We start from the raw sequence: 20,814 nt of genomic DNA, 5'->3' as shown, positions 1-20,814 counted from the left end.
CATCTGCAGATGATGATGAAGTGCCGTGAATCTGGGAACTTGGTGTCTTGCATTATTGAAAACAAATTGTGTGATCCAGAGACTGTGAGTCACAACGACTACCTTTTTGATCTTCTCTTTGATGAAGATCTGAGGGATCTGTTTCGCATGCTGGGTAAGATTCTTTACCATAACATAAATAGATTTTACATGCAAAGCACCTTATGGTCCTGTCATGTAACTCACTCATCCACTCACACACAAATGCAAACTGAGGATTGCAAACAGTGGGTGCTCAAATCATTCAAATAGCCTTTGTTTAGGAAGGTTTTTAGCAGTATATAATAGAAATGTGAAAATAATGCTATCATTTGTCATCCTCAACAAATATTTTAATAATTTATCTTTGTTTGCCTTCTTGCAGAGCAAAAACACAAAGACTATATGGCACACCTCTCAATCAAAGCACAGGAGCTATTAAAGGAAGCTCACAAAATGATTGAGCAACTCATTCTGGATATGGTGGAAAAATCAATACCATGCCATCTAATAAAGTGCATAATTGAAAGAAAAAAACAGTCAGCTGTCAGCAGTTACTTGCTTGGTAAGTTCTAAAACTTTGGGTCTGGTCATAATTCTGGTAAAAAAAAAAAAAAAAAAAAAAAAATATATATATATATATATATATATATATATATATATATATATATATATATATATATATATATATATATATATATATATTTACTTTTTTATTTTTTGGTTGCCTTAGCCACCTCCCCAACTTGCTATCTGTTTCCTTTATGCTCATGAGGTTGCCAGGGGTTCATGATCAGTCTCTTTTTCCCAATCAAACTAGAAGTCAAAAGATTATTACATACGATTAAAAGACTATTAAAATATCAGAAAAATGTAAATGTGATAGTTTAAAACACAATAACTATAACTATAATTGTTGGTTGCCTGAATATTTTTTTTACATTACATTACATTACATTACATTACATTACATTTGGCAGACGCTTTTGTCCAAAGCGACTTACAATAGTCAAGTACAATGTAAGATAAGTTTAAAGGTAAAACATCCTTGGATAGGGATAAAAGGAGGTCAAAGGGGAATAATAGGATAGAGGAGTGAAGGAGGGGAAGAAGGAAATGAGGTTAGAAGTAGTTAGTGTGTTAGAGGTGTTAAGAGAGTAAGTGCTCTTTGAAGAGCTCTGTCTTCAGGAGTTTCCTAAAGATAGCGAGAGATTCTCCTGATCTGGTAGTGGAAGGTAGTTTGTTCCACCATTGGGGAACTCTGTGTGAGTACAGTCTGGATTGCTTTGTGTGAATGTTTGGCAAAGCGAGGCGACGTTCATTGGAGGAGCGCAGCGGCCGGGAGGTAGCGTAAGCCTTCAGGAGCGAGTGCAGGTAGGAAGGAGCTGTTCTGTCATCACCTTGTAGGCGATTGTAAGAGCTTTGAATTTGATGCGAGCATCAACCGGTAGCCAATGGAGCTCAATGAGCAGCGGGGTGACATGTGCCCGTTTTGGCTGGTTGAAGACCAGACGTGCTGCTGCGTTCTGGATCATTTGGAGTGGTTTTACTACACAGGCCGGGAGGCCAGTTAGCAGGGCGTTGCTGTAGTCGAGGCGTGAGATGACGACCGCTTGCACCAGGAGTTGGGTGGCCTGTTGCGTCAAGAACGGTCTAATTTTCCTCATGTTATAGAGCGCAAAGCGGCAGGCCCGAGCAACTGAGGCCACATGGGGCGTGAAGGAGAGTTGGTCATCAACCAGAACACCCAGGTTCCTAGCAACCTTTGTCGGTGAGAGAGAGAGAGAGTCGATACTTATAGAGAAGTTGTGTTGAAAAGATGGTTTTGCTGGTATAACCAGAAGTTCAGTCTTTGAGAGATTTAATTGAAGGTGATGCTCCTTCATCCATGAGGATATGTCAGAGAGACACTGCAATATCCGTGCAGAGATTGAGTGATCTTCAGGTGAGAACGACAGGTATAGCTGGGTGTCATCAGCAAAGCAATGGTAGGAAAATCCGTGTGAGCGGACAACCTGACCAAGAGAGGTGGTGTATATGGAGAAGAGAAGGGGTCCCAGTACCGAACCCTGGGGAACCCCAGTGGGTAACGAGTGGGCTGGGGACAGCTGTCCTTGCCACGACACCTTGAACGAGCGCCCAGTGAGGTACGATCTGAACCATGACAGCACATTGTCTGCGATCCCCATGTTCGAGAGTATAGTTAGGAGGAAGTCATGGTTGACTGTGTCAAATGCGGCCGAGAGGTCCAGCAGAATGAGCACTGAGGACTGACCTGCAGCTCTGGCAGTTTTCAACGCTTCAGTCACAGACAACAGAGCCGTCTCGGTGGAGTGTCCTTTTTTGAACCCAGATTGGTTCTGGTCCAGAAGGTCATTCTGGGAGAGGAGACCTGATTTAGAACTGCTCTTTCTAGTGTTTTAGAGAGAAAGGGTAGCAGTGAGACCGGTCTGTAGTTGTCAACCTGGGCGGGGTTGAGAGAAGGCTTTTTAAGGAGTGGTGTCACATGTGCTTGTTTGAAAGCAGTCGGGAATACACCAGAAGTTAAAGAGGCATTGATCGTGTGAGTGATAGCCGGAATGATTGCAGGTGCGATAGTTTGCAGTAGGTTTGAAGGAATTGGGTCAAGCGGACACGTAGTAGGACGGCTACGTGTTAGGAGAGCCAGTGTCTCGTTCTCAGTGAGAGAAGTGAACGAGGAGAAAGCAACGCCTTCGGTGGAGGGACACCGGGCAGTAGAGGATATAGGAGGACTGCTACATTGTGCATCAGTAAACTGGTTGCTGATGGCCGCCACTTTGCCAGTAAAGAATGAGGCAAGTGTTTCAGCCGTAAGGCATGTAGCCGGAGGAGGAGGCGGAGGGTTGAGTAGTGATTTAAATGTAGCAAATTTTTATATTTATACTATGGTAAGTTGGCTAATTTAAAAAGATTCTAATGATTTCTTTGGCTTAATCAGGTTTTAAAGGTCTGTAGAATTTAGCCCATACAACTTGTTGCCACATGGTATCCTGGCAGTCCTGCAAATTCAATTATAAGGAAATATAATAATATTATAAATAAATAATAACTATGTATTCCAAACATATTGTAGGACAAAGTAAACCCAGATGGGAAAAGGGAATAGAAGAAGCAGAAAGAAATTTCAGTTCCTTTGAAGAAAGGAAACGAAAAGTGAAAGCACTCTATAATCTCAACCAAGGCATGCCAGGTATGTTTATTTTCTTTATTTGTTTGTTGCTAATTTGTTTAATGTTAACTGAACATTATTCAGCTTCACATTAAGCAGTTCAGTCAGTCCGGTCGCAGTAATAGTGAGGTTGAGCGTCCGGTCACCAGCATTGCTAACGCAGCATATATTGCTCTTAATGTAATGTTCAGCTTTAAACTGGAGAATTCCTGCCAATCTTTGCTTCTCAGAGACTGCTTTTGTACCATATTATATTTATAATCACCTGTTGTCATCACCTGTTTGAAACCATCATTAGGCGCATATTTTCTCTGTCCCAACTTCCTTTAATGAATATATAGTATCAGATGAACTTAAATTGTAGTAAATACATGAAATATATTGGGTTCATACTGTCTGTAGTTAAATAAAAGTACTGTAATTTGTAAAAACACTAATTTGCACTTTCCATTCTGTCCCAACATCTTGGGGTTGTATGATTAGGAATGACACAATAAATCACAAGGTTGCAAGCATTTATTAATGTTTTTTATTTGTTTGTTTCAGTTGATGTAGAACAGCTGGACTCAGATTTAAATATAGACCTGTCAAGGGAGGAACGTTCACTCAAATCCGTAATGGAAATGCTGAGCAGAGAAGAACCTGAATCAGAGAGTGGCAGGGACACATACTTAACTAACATTCAGATGTTTGAAAAGATTGATCTGTTGTTAGAAAGTACACACTTTAAAGAAATATGGATGGAGACCACTAAACGTGTGAAGGAAATGGACTTTGGAAATGTTGAAAAAATCCCTCTTGACCAAGTCCACAGCAGAATTTACATACCCACCTTAGAAGAATTTAGAAAATCATATGAGGGACTCAAGGATCTCTCAATGAGTTTGACAGATTTGGAGAAAAAACTGGGCAAGTTCCTCAAGAGTGGTATGCAGAAGGAACTGAAGACAATGGCAGACGTGTTCAGTGAAGAACCCAGGCCTTCCTGGAAAAAGAACACATCTCAACACATTAAACGATACACAGAGCTTCAGTCTGTGAAGGAAAATGTAGAAGTGATAAGTGATCTAAAGGATCACCTCGGCCTTGGTGGAGACTTTAGAGGGATTGATGACTTTGGGGTATGTTATTTTTTAATAATAATTTATTAATAATATTTATTTTCTAGAGAGGATTTAGTACATTTGTCATTTTAACTCTCAAAACATGTCATATAAGTTTAAATAATTTCAACATGCACCCTGGAAAGATGTAATCTTTAAGATTTGCATAGTACTTTCCTTGGTTTCTCTTTCTCATTACATTAAAAAGGGTTTGAAGAATCATTTATAAACTGAATAAAAACATTACATTTCACACAAGGCTGCAGTGAATACTAACAGATACTGCATGGAGGTGCTAGGCAAGGATGCCCCTCTCTCCCATCCTGTTCTTATTTTTTATAGAATCATTGTCAGCAGCACTGTTAATTTTGACAACAAATTTTGATTTAGTTTTAGTCATAGTCTTGTGCCGAAAAAAGCATTTAGTTTTAGTCTAGTCTTAGTCGACTAAATATCATAAGAATATAGTCGACTAAAATTGCAGTCAAAGGGTGTAAAGGGTGTAAATGTAAAGGTTTTTTTATCAGTTCACTTGAATTATTAACTATACACTGTCGCGTTAGCTTCCAGTCGAGCTCCGTAAATAACGACAGTTCACAGGCGAGTCTGTCCTCCCGGCTTTCGGATCTGCGCACTGCTGCAGAAGGGGCGGGTACTGATTGGATGACTACCCCGCTCCACCTTCGCTAAAGTAGCAGTGATTGGATCTCTTCCTAACTGGTCCCTACCTTTCACAAAACTAAATCGGTTCTGACTGAATTTCGTCCCTGCCAAACATTTTCGTCTCGTTTTTATTCGTTGACGAAAATGTCAGTTAATTTCGGGTCCTTTTTATTTTTTTTAGGCTGTTTTTATTTAGTTATCATCTCGTTTCCGTCTTGAAAAAAAGCTTTGTTGACGAAAACTATGACGGAATTTTTTCGTCAACGAAATTAACACTGATCAGCAGCTATATGACAAAGTCCAAATATCAAAAGTATCTGGCATGTATGCAGATAACATTTGACTGTTTCTACAAAATCCACGTGTATCGTCGCAAATAATTCACATTACCACAATTAAAACTGGTTCAGTTTCTTGCACTTAACTTGTTTAATGACGTTCCAAAAACACTACAATACCCAAGCATATGACTACAATTGCCTTGTACAGGACAGAATGCCATTAGGGTCAAAATTCATGAACAATACACAAACATATTCCTTCCATTTTACATTAAATGCCCACCACTAATACACAGATTTACGAGTTTTATTATTTTAACTATATACAGTCCAAGTACTGAACACTAGGGAAAGAGGGTCGACTACCTCAGTTCCCGAGCTGAACCCTGGGGATTATTCTGCCCTAATGCTGTGGGTTAGCCACTAGACTAAATATTCAGTCTCTCAGGGGGTTATCTGATTCTAGATGGCACATTTGCAGACAGACTTGTAGAGGCATACAGCTCTAACACGGGTATTGGAGAGTGAGGGCATTTCAGGTTCTGGTCTTTAGAAAACTCTGTTGATTGATTTTCCAAAGAGGGGTCCTGGTTATCACAGACATCAGGCACAGTCAGATGGTTCCACCTCAAGTGTGGCACCCTCGCTGTAGTTTCATGCTAGAACACTCTCCCCTTGACTGAAAACATTGCCACGGTTCTCCACCTGAGTTCTCGGTTGTGACTGTACCACTTGTGCTTGGTGGTCTCAGAAGGTCTAATCTTGTATGAAGTTGTCGGTTGAAAATCGACATCCTGGAAACAATCTCACATCTAACCCAGAAATACAGCATTGAGAGTAACCAGTATTTCTTAGAAATAACTAAAAACTGACATTTACTATAGAGGAATAAAATATATACGCAAAAAAGGAAAAATAGGACACTTTAAAAAGATCATTAAAAGGGATACATAAAAAATAAAGAATGTATATCTTATGAAGAAAAAATAATTTAATCAATAAAATAATAAAAAATATTTCAAATGAATAAAACAATAAATAATATGAAATAAAAACTCATTTAAAACACAATAAAAGGCTTTTTGATAGTGCACAGAATAATAAAAGTTTCAGTTAGTTTCAGTTTCAAGTCATTGAAACAGCTCATCAAAATCTCAACCTTTCCTTTATATTTGACAATATTTGATTAACTTTACAGGTCCTTATTCATCTTCATTTATTTAACTAAACTGAGTTTTATACTTGTAGCCTCGCGCTGAATTCAGCACCGCGCTGCGGAAGAGAGAGATAGAGAGTGCAGCGCGTCTTTGCTGGTGGTAGCTGCTACAGCAGGCTGACTACTCCACGTTGGTTAATTTGGGTGTTTTCTGTAATAATTCTGTCGCTCTTTCCTTTTTTATTGCTTGTAATTTTCGTTATTGAATGTCATTTGACATTCAGCGACCGGAGGCCCCCTTAGTGGCGAGGCCCGGGGCTGCAGCCCTTTCAGCCCATTCTTTTAATCCGGCCCTGACTGAAACAACCCACCCACCCTTACCCATCACTCTGTCTGCTTGGGGAGACATAAACCACATCAGGGGGAAAGCAGAGCATTTTTGTTGTTTAATGCAGGTTAATGTAAAAAAACGTGATAGTATTGTATTTCAGATACTTAAGTAATTTATTTTATTTATTTATAAAAAAATAGGAATAGTTAGGAATAACTGTTATTTGTTTAATTGTCTGTTTAAATTAAATAAACTTTAATCTGTGATAGACTTCAGTTTTTAATCAGAATGAATTGTCAGCTCCAAACTGCAGTAAGATCTGTGGAATTAGAGAAAAGCCAGGATAAATGAGTGGGGAATAGACTGTTAACAGATATTAATGTTAAACATTGCTGTAATGTTTAAATATTTAACAGCATATGGACCACAAGTGCTTGCGTGATCTCACTGAAGATGTGTGCAGAGTTGGAGAAACTGTAAAGAATATTCCAGAGACGGTTATCAGTTTTCTGAAGGAATTTGATAAATGTATCTCAAGAGGATTCATTGACTGGATTAAAGGAATCATTAAAGGTATTTTTTTTCTCATGTTGCATGTGTACTTACACAAGTACATTGCGATTAGTGTGCTTTTTCTTTATTCCAGTTACAAACTCTGTGTCCTTTTGGTTTCTTTTTTAAGACACTGGAGAGCTGACAGCATTTGTTGAGCTTGCATCTATTTCTGCTGGAGAAAATGCCATGGATATTGGAAAAGTGTGCTGCTTCAGAGATGCAATATCTGCCTCTACACCTTTAATATATCAGCTCCCTCAGGAATCTGGAATTCAAGAACTCCTGCAAGCTATTTCCAAGCTCACATCAGCTCTAGAAAACGACCCAAAGCTTAAAGACAAACTGGTAAGTGTTTACAAAGAAAGTTCTCAGTTCCAATTCCTGCAATAAATAAATAAATAATATAAAAATAGCTGATCAAGCGAGATTGATTTTCACTCAGGGGAAAAATAGGCTAACTTAAAGATTGATCTTGGGTTTATTCAAATCGGTTTTTAATTATTTAAATTAATAATGTTTTGGATTAAAAACAAAAAACATAATTAACCGGCATCACCAGAGACTGTGATGGCTATATGATTGTGCCACTAGAGAAATATGTTTTACTAATAAAACATCAATGTAAAAAGGTTTTTGATTGAACTACAAACAAACCATTCATGAACTGATAAAGTATTTAAGAATACGGTAACTGAACTAGGTGCTGTAATAAGTATTTTTATTTAATTTAGTTGTAGCTTTCCTTAAATTCTGGTCAATGCTGCAACTATACATGTAAATGTGTTTTGTTTTGTTTTTTAACGTAATATTATTCATGATATTCATGATATAATAATATTAATGATATTATATACTATCATTGAAATTGCTTTTAATAACAGAGGGACTCCTGTAACAACAAAGAGTGGCTGAAAATAGCCTATGAGACTCATGGGTCTGTTGAAAGGTCATCTTTGCGGCAGGCCACAGACATAAATGAGAGTGGTATTTACATCATCCAAAGACCATCTGAAGCTCAGTCAAAGGTAAACACAACAATTTAAAAATACATATTTTAATTATCTTTAGTTGATCTTTAATAAAGGTGTTTTTAAACATACATACTAAAACACCATTATGTAAAGAAATACATTATATTGATGTCAGTATTTATTGATAAGCTTGTTTTGTAAAAAATATTTTTGTTACTCTCAAGGCCAAACATTTATCTGCACCCTAATGGTATTATTTATTGACTGAAATATAATATTGCAGAAATTTGCTGTTTAACCAGTTATTTTTCTATATATTTTCTATTTTAACCTTTTACAGAAATAAATACGAATCAAATCATATTTATTTATCTAAATTATTGATATGTTGATTAAGTTCCAATCCTTTTTTTTAGGTTACTCTGGAAAACTGCATCACTTTAAGGTGCAAAGAAAGTTCATCAAATGAAAAAGATGAGGTGTATAAAACGTACAGCCTGGCTGAGCTAAAGGAACTACAAAACAAACTGATGCTGATCACTGCTGGTGCTGAAAAGCGAGAGGATGAAATCACAACCTATGTTGAGGTAGGTAATATACTATGATGCCTTATTGAGTCTTGGGTAATACCGTCTAAATACAGAGCTTAGATTTGATTGTGATATACTGTGATACTGTAAGCAAGACAATATATTACTGTCATGGTCAGAACAGAATAGCAGACAAGTGCAGATACTGATAAAAACAATATATGTTTATTGTAAGAATAAACAGATGTAATCAGGGTCGATACAAAAACAAGGGTGATCACCAGTAGACAGAGCAATGAAGACAAAACCATACCATAAACGAGAGACAGTTCAGAGTTCATACACAAGCAATCCAGTATCAGAGGTAATCCAAGAGGCGGTGGTGAAAGCACAGTCCAGGTCATACACAAACAATCCAATATCAAAGGCAGAGGCAAGAATCGGCGTCGAGAAAACAAAAGCAAGGTCATACACAAAGTAAACTGAGACAAGAGATAAGTAACGCTTTGTACGAGGAGAACCTACAATACGCGGCGTGGTAGTCTGTTTGGCGTGCACCTTTATAGTGCCAGTAATCAGTATTCGGGACTTCCTGGAGGAAGCAGGTGAGGTGTCACGTGATCAGGTGAGTGCGTGATGTCAGCGGGTGGTGCATTCTGGGTAGTGTAGTTGTTAACCTGAGAACCTCCGTTAGAGCTTGGTGTGGAAGGGACAGAGGAGCTAACAACACCAGACGTGACAGTACCTCCCCCCAAGGGAGTCGGAACGGAGCCGGAACGGGGACGACCACGACGACGTCCACCCGACGGGCAGGGAGTACCGGCGGGAGGACCAGGCGTAGCCTCAGAGGTGCCGGACAGGCGGGGGTTGCGAGACTGGGAACCCCTACGTACCGGAGCCGAAGAAGAGAGTGAGCGCTTGGGACGCCCACGGGGTCTAGGAGCAGGCTTACTAGGGTGACGGGCATGAAATTCGGCCAGTAGAGCAGGATCCAGCACGTCACCGGCGGCAACCCAGCAACGCTCCTCAGGGCCGTAACCCTCCCAGTCTATGAGGTACTGGAGCACACCGCCACGCATGCGTGAATCCAACACCTCTCGAACCACATAGGTAGACGAATCCTCCCCCTCCACTGCCGCGGGCGGCACGTCATCAGGAACACCCTCAGCAAGCGGACCTGGGACAAGAGGCTTGAGCAGAGATACATGGAACGAGTTATGCACTCTGTACTGAGCTGGCAACTCTATCTTATAAGTCACCTCGTTAACCTGAGACAAAACCTTAAATGGGCCAATATACTTAGGCAGCAGTTTCCTACAGGCCCCCTCAAACCTCAAGTCCCGGGTCGACAACCACACCCTGTCTCCGGGTTGGTATTGGGGGGTGGTACCATGGTGTCTGTCGGACTGCTCCTTATATTTCCGTAGGACCTCCGAGATTTGCTGATGCGTCTCCTCCCACACCTGCTCACTCCGCTTCATCCAGTCGTCAACAGCGGGGATCTCAGTGGACGACGCTGTCCACGGAGCTAACGGAGGCTGGTAACCCAGAATGCACTGAAAAGGAGTGAGACCAGACGTGGAATTAATTAGAGAATTCTGAGCTATTTCAGCCCAAATCAAATACTGAGACCATTCTGAAGCATGCTTGAAACAGTATAATCTTAAAAATTTTCCCAACTCTTGGTTAACTCTCTCACATTGACCATTACTAGTGGGGTGAAACCCAGAAGTGAGACTCACGTGTACACCCAAATGTTCAAAAAACGATTTCCATACCCGAGAAGTAAATTGAGGACCTCTATCTGACAAAATGTCCTCTGGGACCCCATAATGTCTGAAAATGTGTGTGTATATAGCTTGGGCGGTCTGAAGAGCAGTAGGAAGTGCAGGAAAAGGGATAAACTTAACTCCCCTAGAAAATCTGTCTACCACTGTAAGGATAGTAGTGTAACCATCAGATTCTGGTAAATCTGTAACAAAGTCTACAGCAATATGTGACCAAGGTCGTTCAGGAACAGGTAGAGGACATAGTTTACCGGCTGGAAGGGTTTTGGGTGTTTTGCATTGTGCGCAGACTGAACATGAAACTACGAAGGTCTGAACGTCAGCTCGCATGGTTTCCCACCAATACCGAGCTGAGATTAGTTGTAGCGTACGTGTGACACCTGGGTGACCGGAAGTAAGGGCAGCATGTGCCCAGCCAATGAGTTGATCACGAAATTGCTCAGGTACATAAATCTTGTGAGGAGGGCAACCCTCCGGAGGTTGTGTGTTAATTTGACTAAGGTCATCGAGTTCCCATCTAATAGCTGCTACTTTGACAGTGGGTGGCAGAATGTGTTCGGGTTCGGAAACGTGGCATGTGTCGTCTGGGGAACTGAAAACACGAGATAAGGCATCAGCCTTAGTATTACGGTTGCCTGGACGAAACGAGATCGAAAAATTGAATCGGGAGAAAAACAGTGACCAACGAGCTTGACGGGGGTTTAGACGTTTAGCAGTACGGAGATACTCTAGGTTCTTGTGATCAGTAAGTACGGTGAATGGATGTGCAGCACCTTCCAGCCAGTGACGCCACTCCTCTAGAGCTAGTTTTACAGCCAGCAGCTCTCTATCCCCTATCCCATAATTACGCTCCGCTGGTGACATTTTCTTTGAGAAAAAGGCTATGGGGTGAAGCTTAGGCGGTGAACCGCTGCGTTGTGAGAGAACTGCTCCGATGCCAGTATTAGAAGCATCGACTTCAACAACAAAGGGTAAATCTGGATTAGGATGTTTAAGAATGGGGGCAGAGACAAAGGCGGCTTTTAACTTTTGGAAAGCTTGGTCAGCTTCAGGGGACCACTTCAGAATTTTGGTGGCATTCTTAGTGAGTGCTGTAAGAGGGGCAGCTATGCTACTGAAGTTACGTATGAAACGTCTGTAAAAATTGGCGAATCCTAAGAAACGTTGAAGATCTTTGATGGACTGGGGAGCTGGCCAACTAGTAACGGCGTCTACCTTCGAGTCATCCATGAGGACTCCCTGGGAGCTGATGACATAGCCGAGAAATGCGACTCTCTGAAGGTGGAACTCGCATTTCTCGGCTTTAGCATATAGATTGTTCTCCAAAAGTCTCTGGAGAACCGAGCGCACATGCTGCACGTGGGAATCAAGGTCTGAGGAATAGATTAATATGTCATCTATAAAAAGTGTAACATACTTGCCAATCATGTCTCTAAAAACATCGTTCATAAACGACTGAAACACTGCGGGGGCGTTAGCGAGACCATAGCTCATGACTAAATATTCGTAGTGGCCATTGGTGGTGGTAAACCACTGTTTTCCACTCATCCCCCTCCCTAATGCGAACCAAATTGTACGCACTACGCAAATCAAGCTTGGTAAAGTAAGTAGCCGTACGCAGTTGCTCGAGAGCACAAGGAATTAAGGGCAAAGGGTAAGCAAATTTCTTTGTTATGGCATTCAAACCTCTATAATCAATACAAGGTCTCAGTCCCCCGTCCTTTTTCTTAACAAAGAAAAACCCAGACCCGACAGGGGACTTCGACGGCCGAATGAAACCCTGGGCTAATGCTTCGGTGACATAATCATGCATAGCCTTTTCCTCATCGAGCGTAAGGGGGTAGACTCTGGCTTTGGGTAGGGTGGCACCCTCCACCAGGTCGATTGCACAATCATAAGGGCGATGCGGAGGCAATTTAGTAGCGTTATCCTTGCTAAACACCTCTAAAAAATCTGAATACTCAGTGGGTACAACAATGGGATCAGAAACTTCAGGACTCTCTACAGAAGTAGACTGAATGATTAAACTATCCAGAGCTAAACAATGTTCATGACAGTGAGCAGACCAAACCGTGATATCCCCATCGCGCCAGGAGACAGTGGGATCGTGGGTCTTCAGCCATGGCATGCCCAGGATAACAGGATGCTCGGTGCAGGGAAGCACGAAAAGTGGCAGTTCCTCGAAATGAAGAGCGCTGGCTTGCAGGGTGATGGGTAGCGTTTGTAGCGTGACTGGTTTAGAGCGAACCGTCTTCCCGTCTACTGCATGGATGGATAGAGGGCGTAGAAGTTCTCGGGTGGGTACGTTATGCTCCTTAACCAGGTCCAGACTGATGAAGTTCCCTTCCGACCCGGAATCTACAAGCGCTGAGACAGAGAGCAAACCATCAGGCAAAACAATATTCACCGGTAGAGAAAAACATTTAGAACGAAGGATTGTGTCATGCCTACGTACCACGAGTGCTCTCCACGCGCTGTCCCAGGGCTGGAGCTTTCACGGGTCGGGTCAGGAGACCACACTCAGCCTTGAAATGCCCGGCCTCCCCACAATAAAGGCATAAGCGAAGCCGGATTCGACGCTGTCGCTCCTCTGGAGTTAGCCGGGTTTTCTGGATGTCCATGGGTTCTGGGGCAAGCGGCGCAGCTTTCTCTGGTGTGGGAGCGCGGGGCAGAGCGCGGGGCAGAGACGCAGGAGTGTTTTGAGTGCGAGGACTGGTCTTGGGTCGGCATGAGAGAAGTTGATCCAACCGGATCGACAGTGAAATGAGCTGGTCCAGAGTCAGAGAATCATCTCTGCAGGCTAATTCCCTCTGTACATCTGGGTTAAGTCCGCATCTAAACACGTTGATCAAAGCAGCGTTATTCCACCCACTACCAGCTGCGAGAGTGCGAAACTCCAAAGCGTAGGAAGCCACCGGCTTCTGACCTTGCTTGAGAGCCAGCAAAAGTTCTCCATTAGACTGTCCATACCGCGAATGATCAAAAACTGAGCGGAAAGTAACCAAAAAGTCAGTGTAACTAGCCCCAGAAAGGTCTTCCCAAATAGCTGTAGCCCACTCGAGTGCCTTACCAGAAAGCCGGGAGATAATGAAACCGATCTTAGCTTTATCGGTTGTAGGCGGTGAATTACTGAAAAACACGGAGCATTGTAAAAGAAAACCGCTGCATTTTTCCTGATCCCCATCAAACAACTCCGGTTTAGAGACAGAAAATCCAGGCACAGAAGAGTTAGCGTTGGGCATACTGGGGGCAGCTAAAGGGCTAGGGCTAGGCTCAGTTACGCCTCTGAGGTGAGCTAGCAGCTCAGCTAGTTGTTGCTGCTGCGTGGTTTGCTGGCGGGCTAGCTCAGAAACAGCTTGGGTCACACCAGCGAGCATTTGCTGGTGCTGACCGAGTAGCCTCCCTTGGTTGGCTAGACCAGATTTAATAGCCTCAGTATCTGCTATCTGATCTTGTATGGCCGCGTATTCTGTCATGGTCAGAACAGAATAGCAGACAAGTGCAGATACTGATAGTGCGTGATGTCAGCGGGTGGTGCATTCTGGGTAGTGTAGTTGTTAACCTGAGAACCTCCGTTAGAGCTTGGTGTGGAAGGGACAGAGGAGCTAACAGCACCAGATGTGACAATTACTTATTTTTTATGCAACATTCAAATCTGAAAACAAAGTACAAAGCAGTGAAAACACTGTTATCTTGATGTCAGGGTTTACACACAACACTAAATAAAGCAATGACTGACACCAGACTTTGCATGTTATTTTCAGAAGATCCTAGGCTACTTAAATACATCTTTATTTGAAATTTAAATAGTTACCCAATTTAACACAACTGCTTAGTGTCGTCTCACTTCTTGCATTGCTTCTTCTGGGACGGGTTCATTAATCTTCAGTAATGTCCAATGACCTCAGAGGTCTACAGAAACATTTTGTCTGTCACTCTAAAGAAACTGATGGGGAGATCCTTCAACATGCACCTTCAATATACAAAAAAATATGCAGAAAACTCTGGCTAAAAAGCATCACAAAAGAAGAATGCAAAAGTTTAGTGGGTCAGAGGCTTGATGCAGCAGGACGGACCCAAGCCTTTTATGAGGCCCTAAGCCGAACTCCCCCCCCCCCCATACTGTCATCTCAACACCAGGGACCTCATTTACTAAGACTTGTGTGGCATTCCTACTAAAATGTTGGGCACGCTCAGAGCTGAAATGTTCTGTACACACAAAAAATATACCAACATTTTGCAATTTCAATGCATTACCTTCAAGTGTCCCCAAAACGCATTAGAAATGTATGTATGAAATGAAACTAGCATGGAGGAAACACACATTCAATTCATATTTAGTACATTTAGTACATTATCGTGGCCTACGCATGTTTTTGTATGTATGCAACCTACCCAAAATATAAAATGGGCCAAAGGCTTGGTTAATGATGACAAAACATATTGTAATATGGAAAATACAAACCTCCCTTTGTCTTGCTGTTTTTTCTCCCAGCTTCTTCTTGGTTTTTTTTCTCTGCTCCAGAGGGAGAATTCATGGCTTTGTATATTTGCTCTCACTTCACTTCTGACATTAGTTACTGAGTGCTGCATACCTGGTTTTAATCAACAGTGGCAGCAGCCAACAGCACAAATCTATTAATCTAGTATTGGTGTGCCAACAATAAAATAATATAAAAAATGATTTTACAAGTGTAACACCATTTAATTTGTATTTTCAATGTTTTATATATATATATATATATATATATATATATATATATATATATATATATATATATATTATCACAATATATTGCTGCTCTTGGGGGCTCCCTGGGGGCCCTAAACAGCCTCATAATTTAAGTATGTCTTATGCTGGCTCTGTGATGCAGTTACTGCAAGCAAAGGATTTGCAACTAAATAGGAAGTCTTAATGATGATCAGAAGGAGCTATTTTCTGAACTGTATATCAGATCAAGTTTTAAATACCTGGAAATAAAATGTTGATTTTTTTTGTTGTCTTAAATTCATATTTTAATGTCAAACCCAATATTTTTCAGCCTACAGCAGAGATAAAGAAAATAGCCTCAAAGTTCCAATACTTTTTACATGTGCATTTTCCACAGGTTTTGGAGCATGTGATAAACGTAGGGAAGTCATTCCTTGAGCTGCGTGATGCTGGACACATTCTGTTCCAGGACTGGGAGATGAGAGCATACTGCCAGCGAAAACACGATGTGAAAATCTGGGTGACATTTCATATTACGAGTGTGGAAATCAAAGGATACAGACCACTGCTTGAGGAGTTGAAGGGACTCAGTGAAAGCATGAGAGGCTGTCTGTCTGAATGGGTAAAATACATGGAGCTGAAAAGGAACACGTACTACAATCTAAATCACTTCACAGCCAAACAGCTGGTTTATCTCTGTCGCTCTGTGGCAGAATTCCAAAAAGAGGAGAAAATGAGTGCCCGTCTCCTTAACATGCTGTCCATTTTTAAAGAAAGCATTGAAGAAGCCGATGTCCAAAATGCTCTCACTAATGCTCTTCAAACTCCAGTTGAAAGCGGCGAATCGGGTGCATCTCTTCAGCTCACGAAATTCCTTACTGATTATCCAGCCATGATTGAATATTTCCTTGACACTGGGTTTACTGAAGAAGAGATCAAAGCAGCAATAATGTTCTGTGAAATAGAACAGCAAGCAGAGGGATCTGCAGACTCTGAGGAGCACAGAGATGCAGTGATGGAATGTATTGACAGATACCAGGGTGATGAAGAGTGGGTCAAAGAATGGTCCACAAAATATGAGGAAACAAGAAATGAGATACTTGACACACAAATGAAATTCAAAGTTGGACAGACAGCAGAGGAGTCCTTTTCAATGACAGAAGAACAGACTGCAGCAGCGTTTCAAAACCTGAAAAACTCTGATGAGAAGATTGTAATGCTCTGGAGAACATACCACAATAAACTTTCGGGATTTGTCTCAGACAAGTTTGTAGACCTGGATGTACTGGGAGAAATGATGAACCATCTGGTCAAATCTGCAGCAGAATTCACAGTGAAAAGAAAACTGCCCTTTAACTTGGAGGGGGGTAAACCCTACCTGATCTCCTGTAAAGATGCTGAAATACTTCCACTTTGCCTGTCTCTTTACAAAGATAAAGAGCAGCCTTTGCCAACCTTTGATGAAATTCTGATCTGCACCCCGGAGACAACAGCAGAAGAGGTTGAGCTGATCCTCAGAAGAGCAATGCAGCCCGGCAGCTCACACGAGAAAATCTACTCTTTAGTAAAAGCAGACAAGCTCAATCACGACGTGTCCAGAAAGTTTGAGTCCATTTACTACAAGCTGTCCAAAAATGCTGGAAACACAAATTTAAGTAACTATCGTTTAATCATTTTCTGTGACTCAAAGGCCCATCACAGTTACGTAGCTACGGCTTTTGACATTTTCAAAACCACAATTTCCGAGAACCCGAACCGAAATGAAGAAATTAAGCAGTACCTCAGACACAAGCATCAAACGCCATCTGGAGCCCAGACTGGATTCACAAGATTAAAAAGCTCTGAGCAGTTTGAGCTAAGGACAAAACTGATTTTCTCAGAACATGCTGGCATGGGTAAGAACAAAGATTTACTTATGATAATTAGCTGTTTTTTTTACTTTGCTAAAAATAATAATCATGCATAATATTGTACTAATTGCTGATTCTGAAATGTAACATTTGATTATTTAAATGTAACATTTTACATAATTAGAGGGGTATCAGACTTTACTGGATAACATATATTTTATTAGCTTACATTAAAAGATATTAAAATTATATTCTAAAGTATATTGTAGTGTCATGTTCATATAATATATAAACATTTTTCATATTTATATATTTTTAATATAATCATGCTGAATAATTCACTTCTTTTGGAATGATTAACTTCATTATTCCTTAGTTAAACACTGATTCTACTTTTTGAACAGGAAAATCACTTTACGTGAAAAAACATGTCAGAATGTCAGAAGAAGAGCTGAAAAATGAGGGATTTACTCACAAAACTATAAGGATAAGTGAGTCACAGCTGAGGACCGAAAACATCGCCAGACAGCTGCAGCAATATGAGGACAAACCCATGGATAAAGTCCCAAGAATCTTTCACTTTGACATTCCCCCTGTGGTTAGTATTTTTTTAAATCTGTGGTACAGGCTGTTATTTTTCATATTATTATTCAATTTGAATTCATTTTTTATTTTTATTATGTATATATGCACTAAGATCATTGGTTACTAAAAATAGTTTTTTGGTTAAACGCTCTCCAAGTCGCAGATTCTCAAAGGCTCTTTTATTCTGTGCTGTTGGAATAATATAAAAAACAGAGGGAGGGAAACCTGTTTGTGTACTATTATAAAATAAATTCTAGATACATTTCTTCATTCAATTAGATCAATTAATCTAAGATCAAAATGTGCTTAATTAATAATTACAAGATTAATTATACTCTCTACTATTCTAAATAGTAAACTAAATAGTAAATATGTCCTAATTCTATGCTTCAGGTGTCCAAAGGACTGTACACATTCCTTCTCCAGTTGTTTGTTCTGAGATGTTTCCAGAGCCCTGACGGTGACATCTGGAGGTGCAATGACTCCCACATCTATCTGGTGGAATACACAAAAAGAAAGCACAGGGAATGTGATCAGCACAGCCCTGAGGTAAGTCTCATAACTGTGCATGTAAAATGTAAATACGATTCATTTTAATCTAACATTTAACATAAACATAATGTTAACATTTACTTTAAAATATTTAATTAGTTAATTATCAATTTAACCAAAACATGAGTAGAAATTCTGCTTACTAAAAATCAGTTTTACAAACCATTTTACAGACACAAAGAATAAAGTAAAATAAGTACATAGTCTACTTGAAAAGTAAGGTAATATATTTAAAAGTAGAAGCAACACATGATTCTACTAGCCTATAGATTTAACATGTTGTTAAAGTCCACATCCTCTGTAATGCAATGTATTAGTTAATATTTAAACATGCTTTTATTTGGACAAATATTCACATTATTGTAATTTGTTGCATTTGGTTTAGATCAAACAATTATGTAAATTATTATTTCCTCAACTATTTAGTCAGTCTGGTTCCAATCTACACTCACATCCAATTAGTTTTGTCTTTATATTGTAAACATTACATACATTTTGACTTCTCAAGGAGGCACAATGATATTGTATTCATATTCAGTTTTTCAATCTGAAGGATAGTAGTTTATCTGTATATCTGAAGGATAATAGTTTATCTGTATATATGAGGGATAGTAGTTTATCTGTATATATGAAGGATAAAAGTTTATCTGTATATATGAAGGATAGTAGTTTATCTGTATATATGAAGGATAAAAGTTTATCTGTATATATGAAGGATATTAGTTTATTTGTATATCTGAAGGATAATAGTTTATCTGTATATATGAAGGATAGTAGTTTATCTGAATATCTGAAGGACAATAGTTTATCTGTATATCTGAAGGATAAAAGTTTATCTGTATATATGAAGGATAATAGTTTATCTGTATATATGAAGGATAATAGTTTATCTGTATATCTGAAGGATATTAGTTTATCTGTATATATGAAGGATAGTAGTTTATCTGTATATATGAAGGATAGTAGTTTATCTGTATATATGAAGGATAGTAGTTTATCTGTATATATGAAGGATAGTAGTTTATCTGTATATCTGAAGGATATTAGTTTATCTGTATATATGAAGGATAGTAGTTTATCTGTATATATGAAGGATATTAGTTTATCTGTATATCTGAAGGATATTAGTTTATCTGTATATATGAAGGATAGTAGTTTATCTGTATATATGAAGGATATTAGTTTATCTGTATATCTGAAGGATATTAGTTTATCTGTATATCTGAAGGATATTAGTTTATCTGTATATATGAAGGATAGTAGTTTATCTGTATATCTGAAGGATATTAGTTTATCTGTATATATGAAGGATAGTAGTTTATCTGTATATATGAAGGATATTAGTTTATCTGTATATCTGAAGGATATTAGTTTATCTGTATATATGAAGGATAGTAGTTTATCTGTATATATGAAGGATATTAGTTTATCTGTATATATGAAGGATAGTAGTTTATCTGTATATATGAAGGATAGTAGTTTATCTGTATATCTGAAGGATATTAGTTTATCTGTATATCTGAAGGATAGTAGTTTATCTGTATATCTGAAGGATATTAGTTTATCTGTATCTATGAAGGATATTAGTTTATCTGTATATCTGAAGGATATTAGTTTATCTGTATATATGAAGGATAGTAGTTTATCTGTATATATGAAGGATAGTAGTTTATCTGTATATCTGAAGGATAGTAGTTTATCTGTATATCTCATAGACTGTATATAGCTGGACAGAGCATCGTCTCTTAAAAGTGAAGCCACCACAGGTCGGGCGCCCCCTGCTGTTCGGCTGCAGAAAGCTGTGTAACTCCACCCATCCCCATAGGTTTCAATGGCAAAACAGACAACTCTCAATCACGTTTTTTTTCTAATATACTGTAATTCTACCTCCATTATTTAAATGTAACAGCTAGTGTAACCTCTGTGTATATTGTCAAATTTTTATATCCCCACAGAATTCGTTTTTTAAAACGTTATTCAGCTCTATTCAAAAAAGGTGTGGTTATGGTAAAAGGGCTGCTTATGGGCGGGACCAATAACAGACCGTCAGCTCCGCTCCGCCCCGCTCTGCAGTCTGTTACCGCGAGGCAGCCCTCAGGGGTGGGGTTATTTAAAGTGAGTAGGCGGTCTCTCCACAGCCTTTCTCCCTCCTCTGGTCTCTACTGCGCAGACTCTGGTCTCTGAATCGCCAAAATGGCAGAAGATTTTGGCTTCATTTTCATTGAATGAATGGGAACGGCGACACGGCGTCCATCTTTATATACAGTCTATGGTATATCTGAAGGATAATAGTTTATCTGTATATCTGAAGGATAATAGTTTATCTGTATATCTGAAGGATAAAAGTTTATCTGTATATATGAAGGATAGTAGTTTATCTGTATATATGAAGGATAGTAGTTTATCTATATGAAGGATAGCTGTAATAGCTCTAACACAATAATAGAGGATGTTAACAAATATTGTAGTGATAATAAACGTGTCTGGGTTTGAATTCAAGTTATTTTTTATTAGTGATGCACTGAAATTAA

At 39.6% G+C, this 20,814-nt stretch overlaps 1 protein-coding gene across 1 annotated transcript in view; it reads left to right on the top strand.

Annotated features, from left to right (window-relative positions):
- LOC103030075 (E3 ubiquitin-protein ligase rnf213-alpha) overlaps positions 1-20,814 on the top strand; it is a 63,507-nt gene continuing 42,693 nt past the window's right edge. Inside the window, exons 1-11 of the mRNA XM_049485938.1 lie at positions 1-154; positions 404-583; positions 3,113-3,229; positions 3,755-4,329; positions 7,159-7,315; positions 7,425-7,642; positions 8,179-8,322; positions 8,685-8,855; positions 15,694-17,191; positions 17,551-17,744; positions 18,125-18,280. Of these exons, the coding sequence (XP_049341895.1) occupies positions 10-154; positions 404-583; positions 3,113-3,229; positions 3,755-4,329; positions 7,159-7,315; positions 7,425-7,642; positions 8,179-8,322; positions 8,685-8,855; positions 15,694-17,191; positions 17,551-17,744; positions 18,125-18,280 (3,555 nt within the window). The 5' untranslated portion in view covers positions 1-9. The remainder of the gene's footprint in view (positions 155-403; positions 584-3,112; positions 3,230-3,754; positions 4,330-7,158; positions 7,316-7,424; positions 7,643-8,178; positions 8,323-8,684; positions 8,856-15,693; positions 17,192-17,550; positions 17,745-18,124; positions 18,281-20,814) is intronic.

The sequence above is a fragment of the Astyanax mexicanus genome, chromosome 12 (genome assembly GCF_023375975.1).
Source record: "Astyanax mexicanus isolate ESR-SI-001 chromosome 12, AstMex3_surface, whole genome shotgun sequence".
In the NCBI taxonomy this organism is placed as follows: Eukaryota; Metazoa; Chordata; class Actinopteri; order Characiformes; family Acestrorhamphidae; genus Astyanax; species Astyanax mexicanus.
This window is presented reverse-complemented; position numbering and strand designations above follow the sequence as displayed.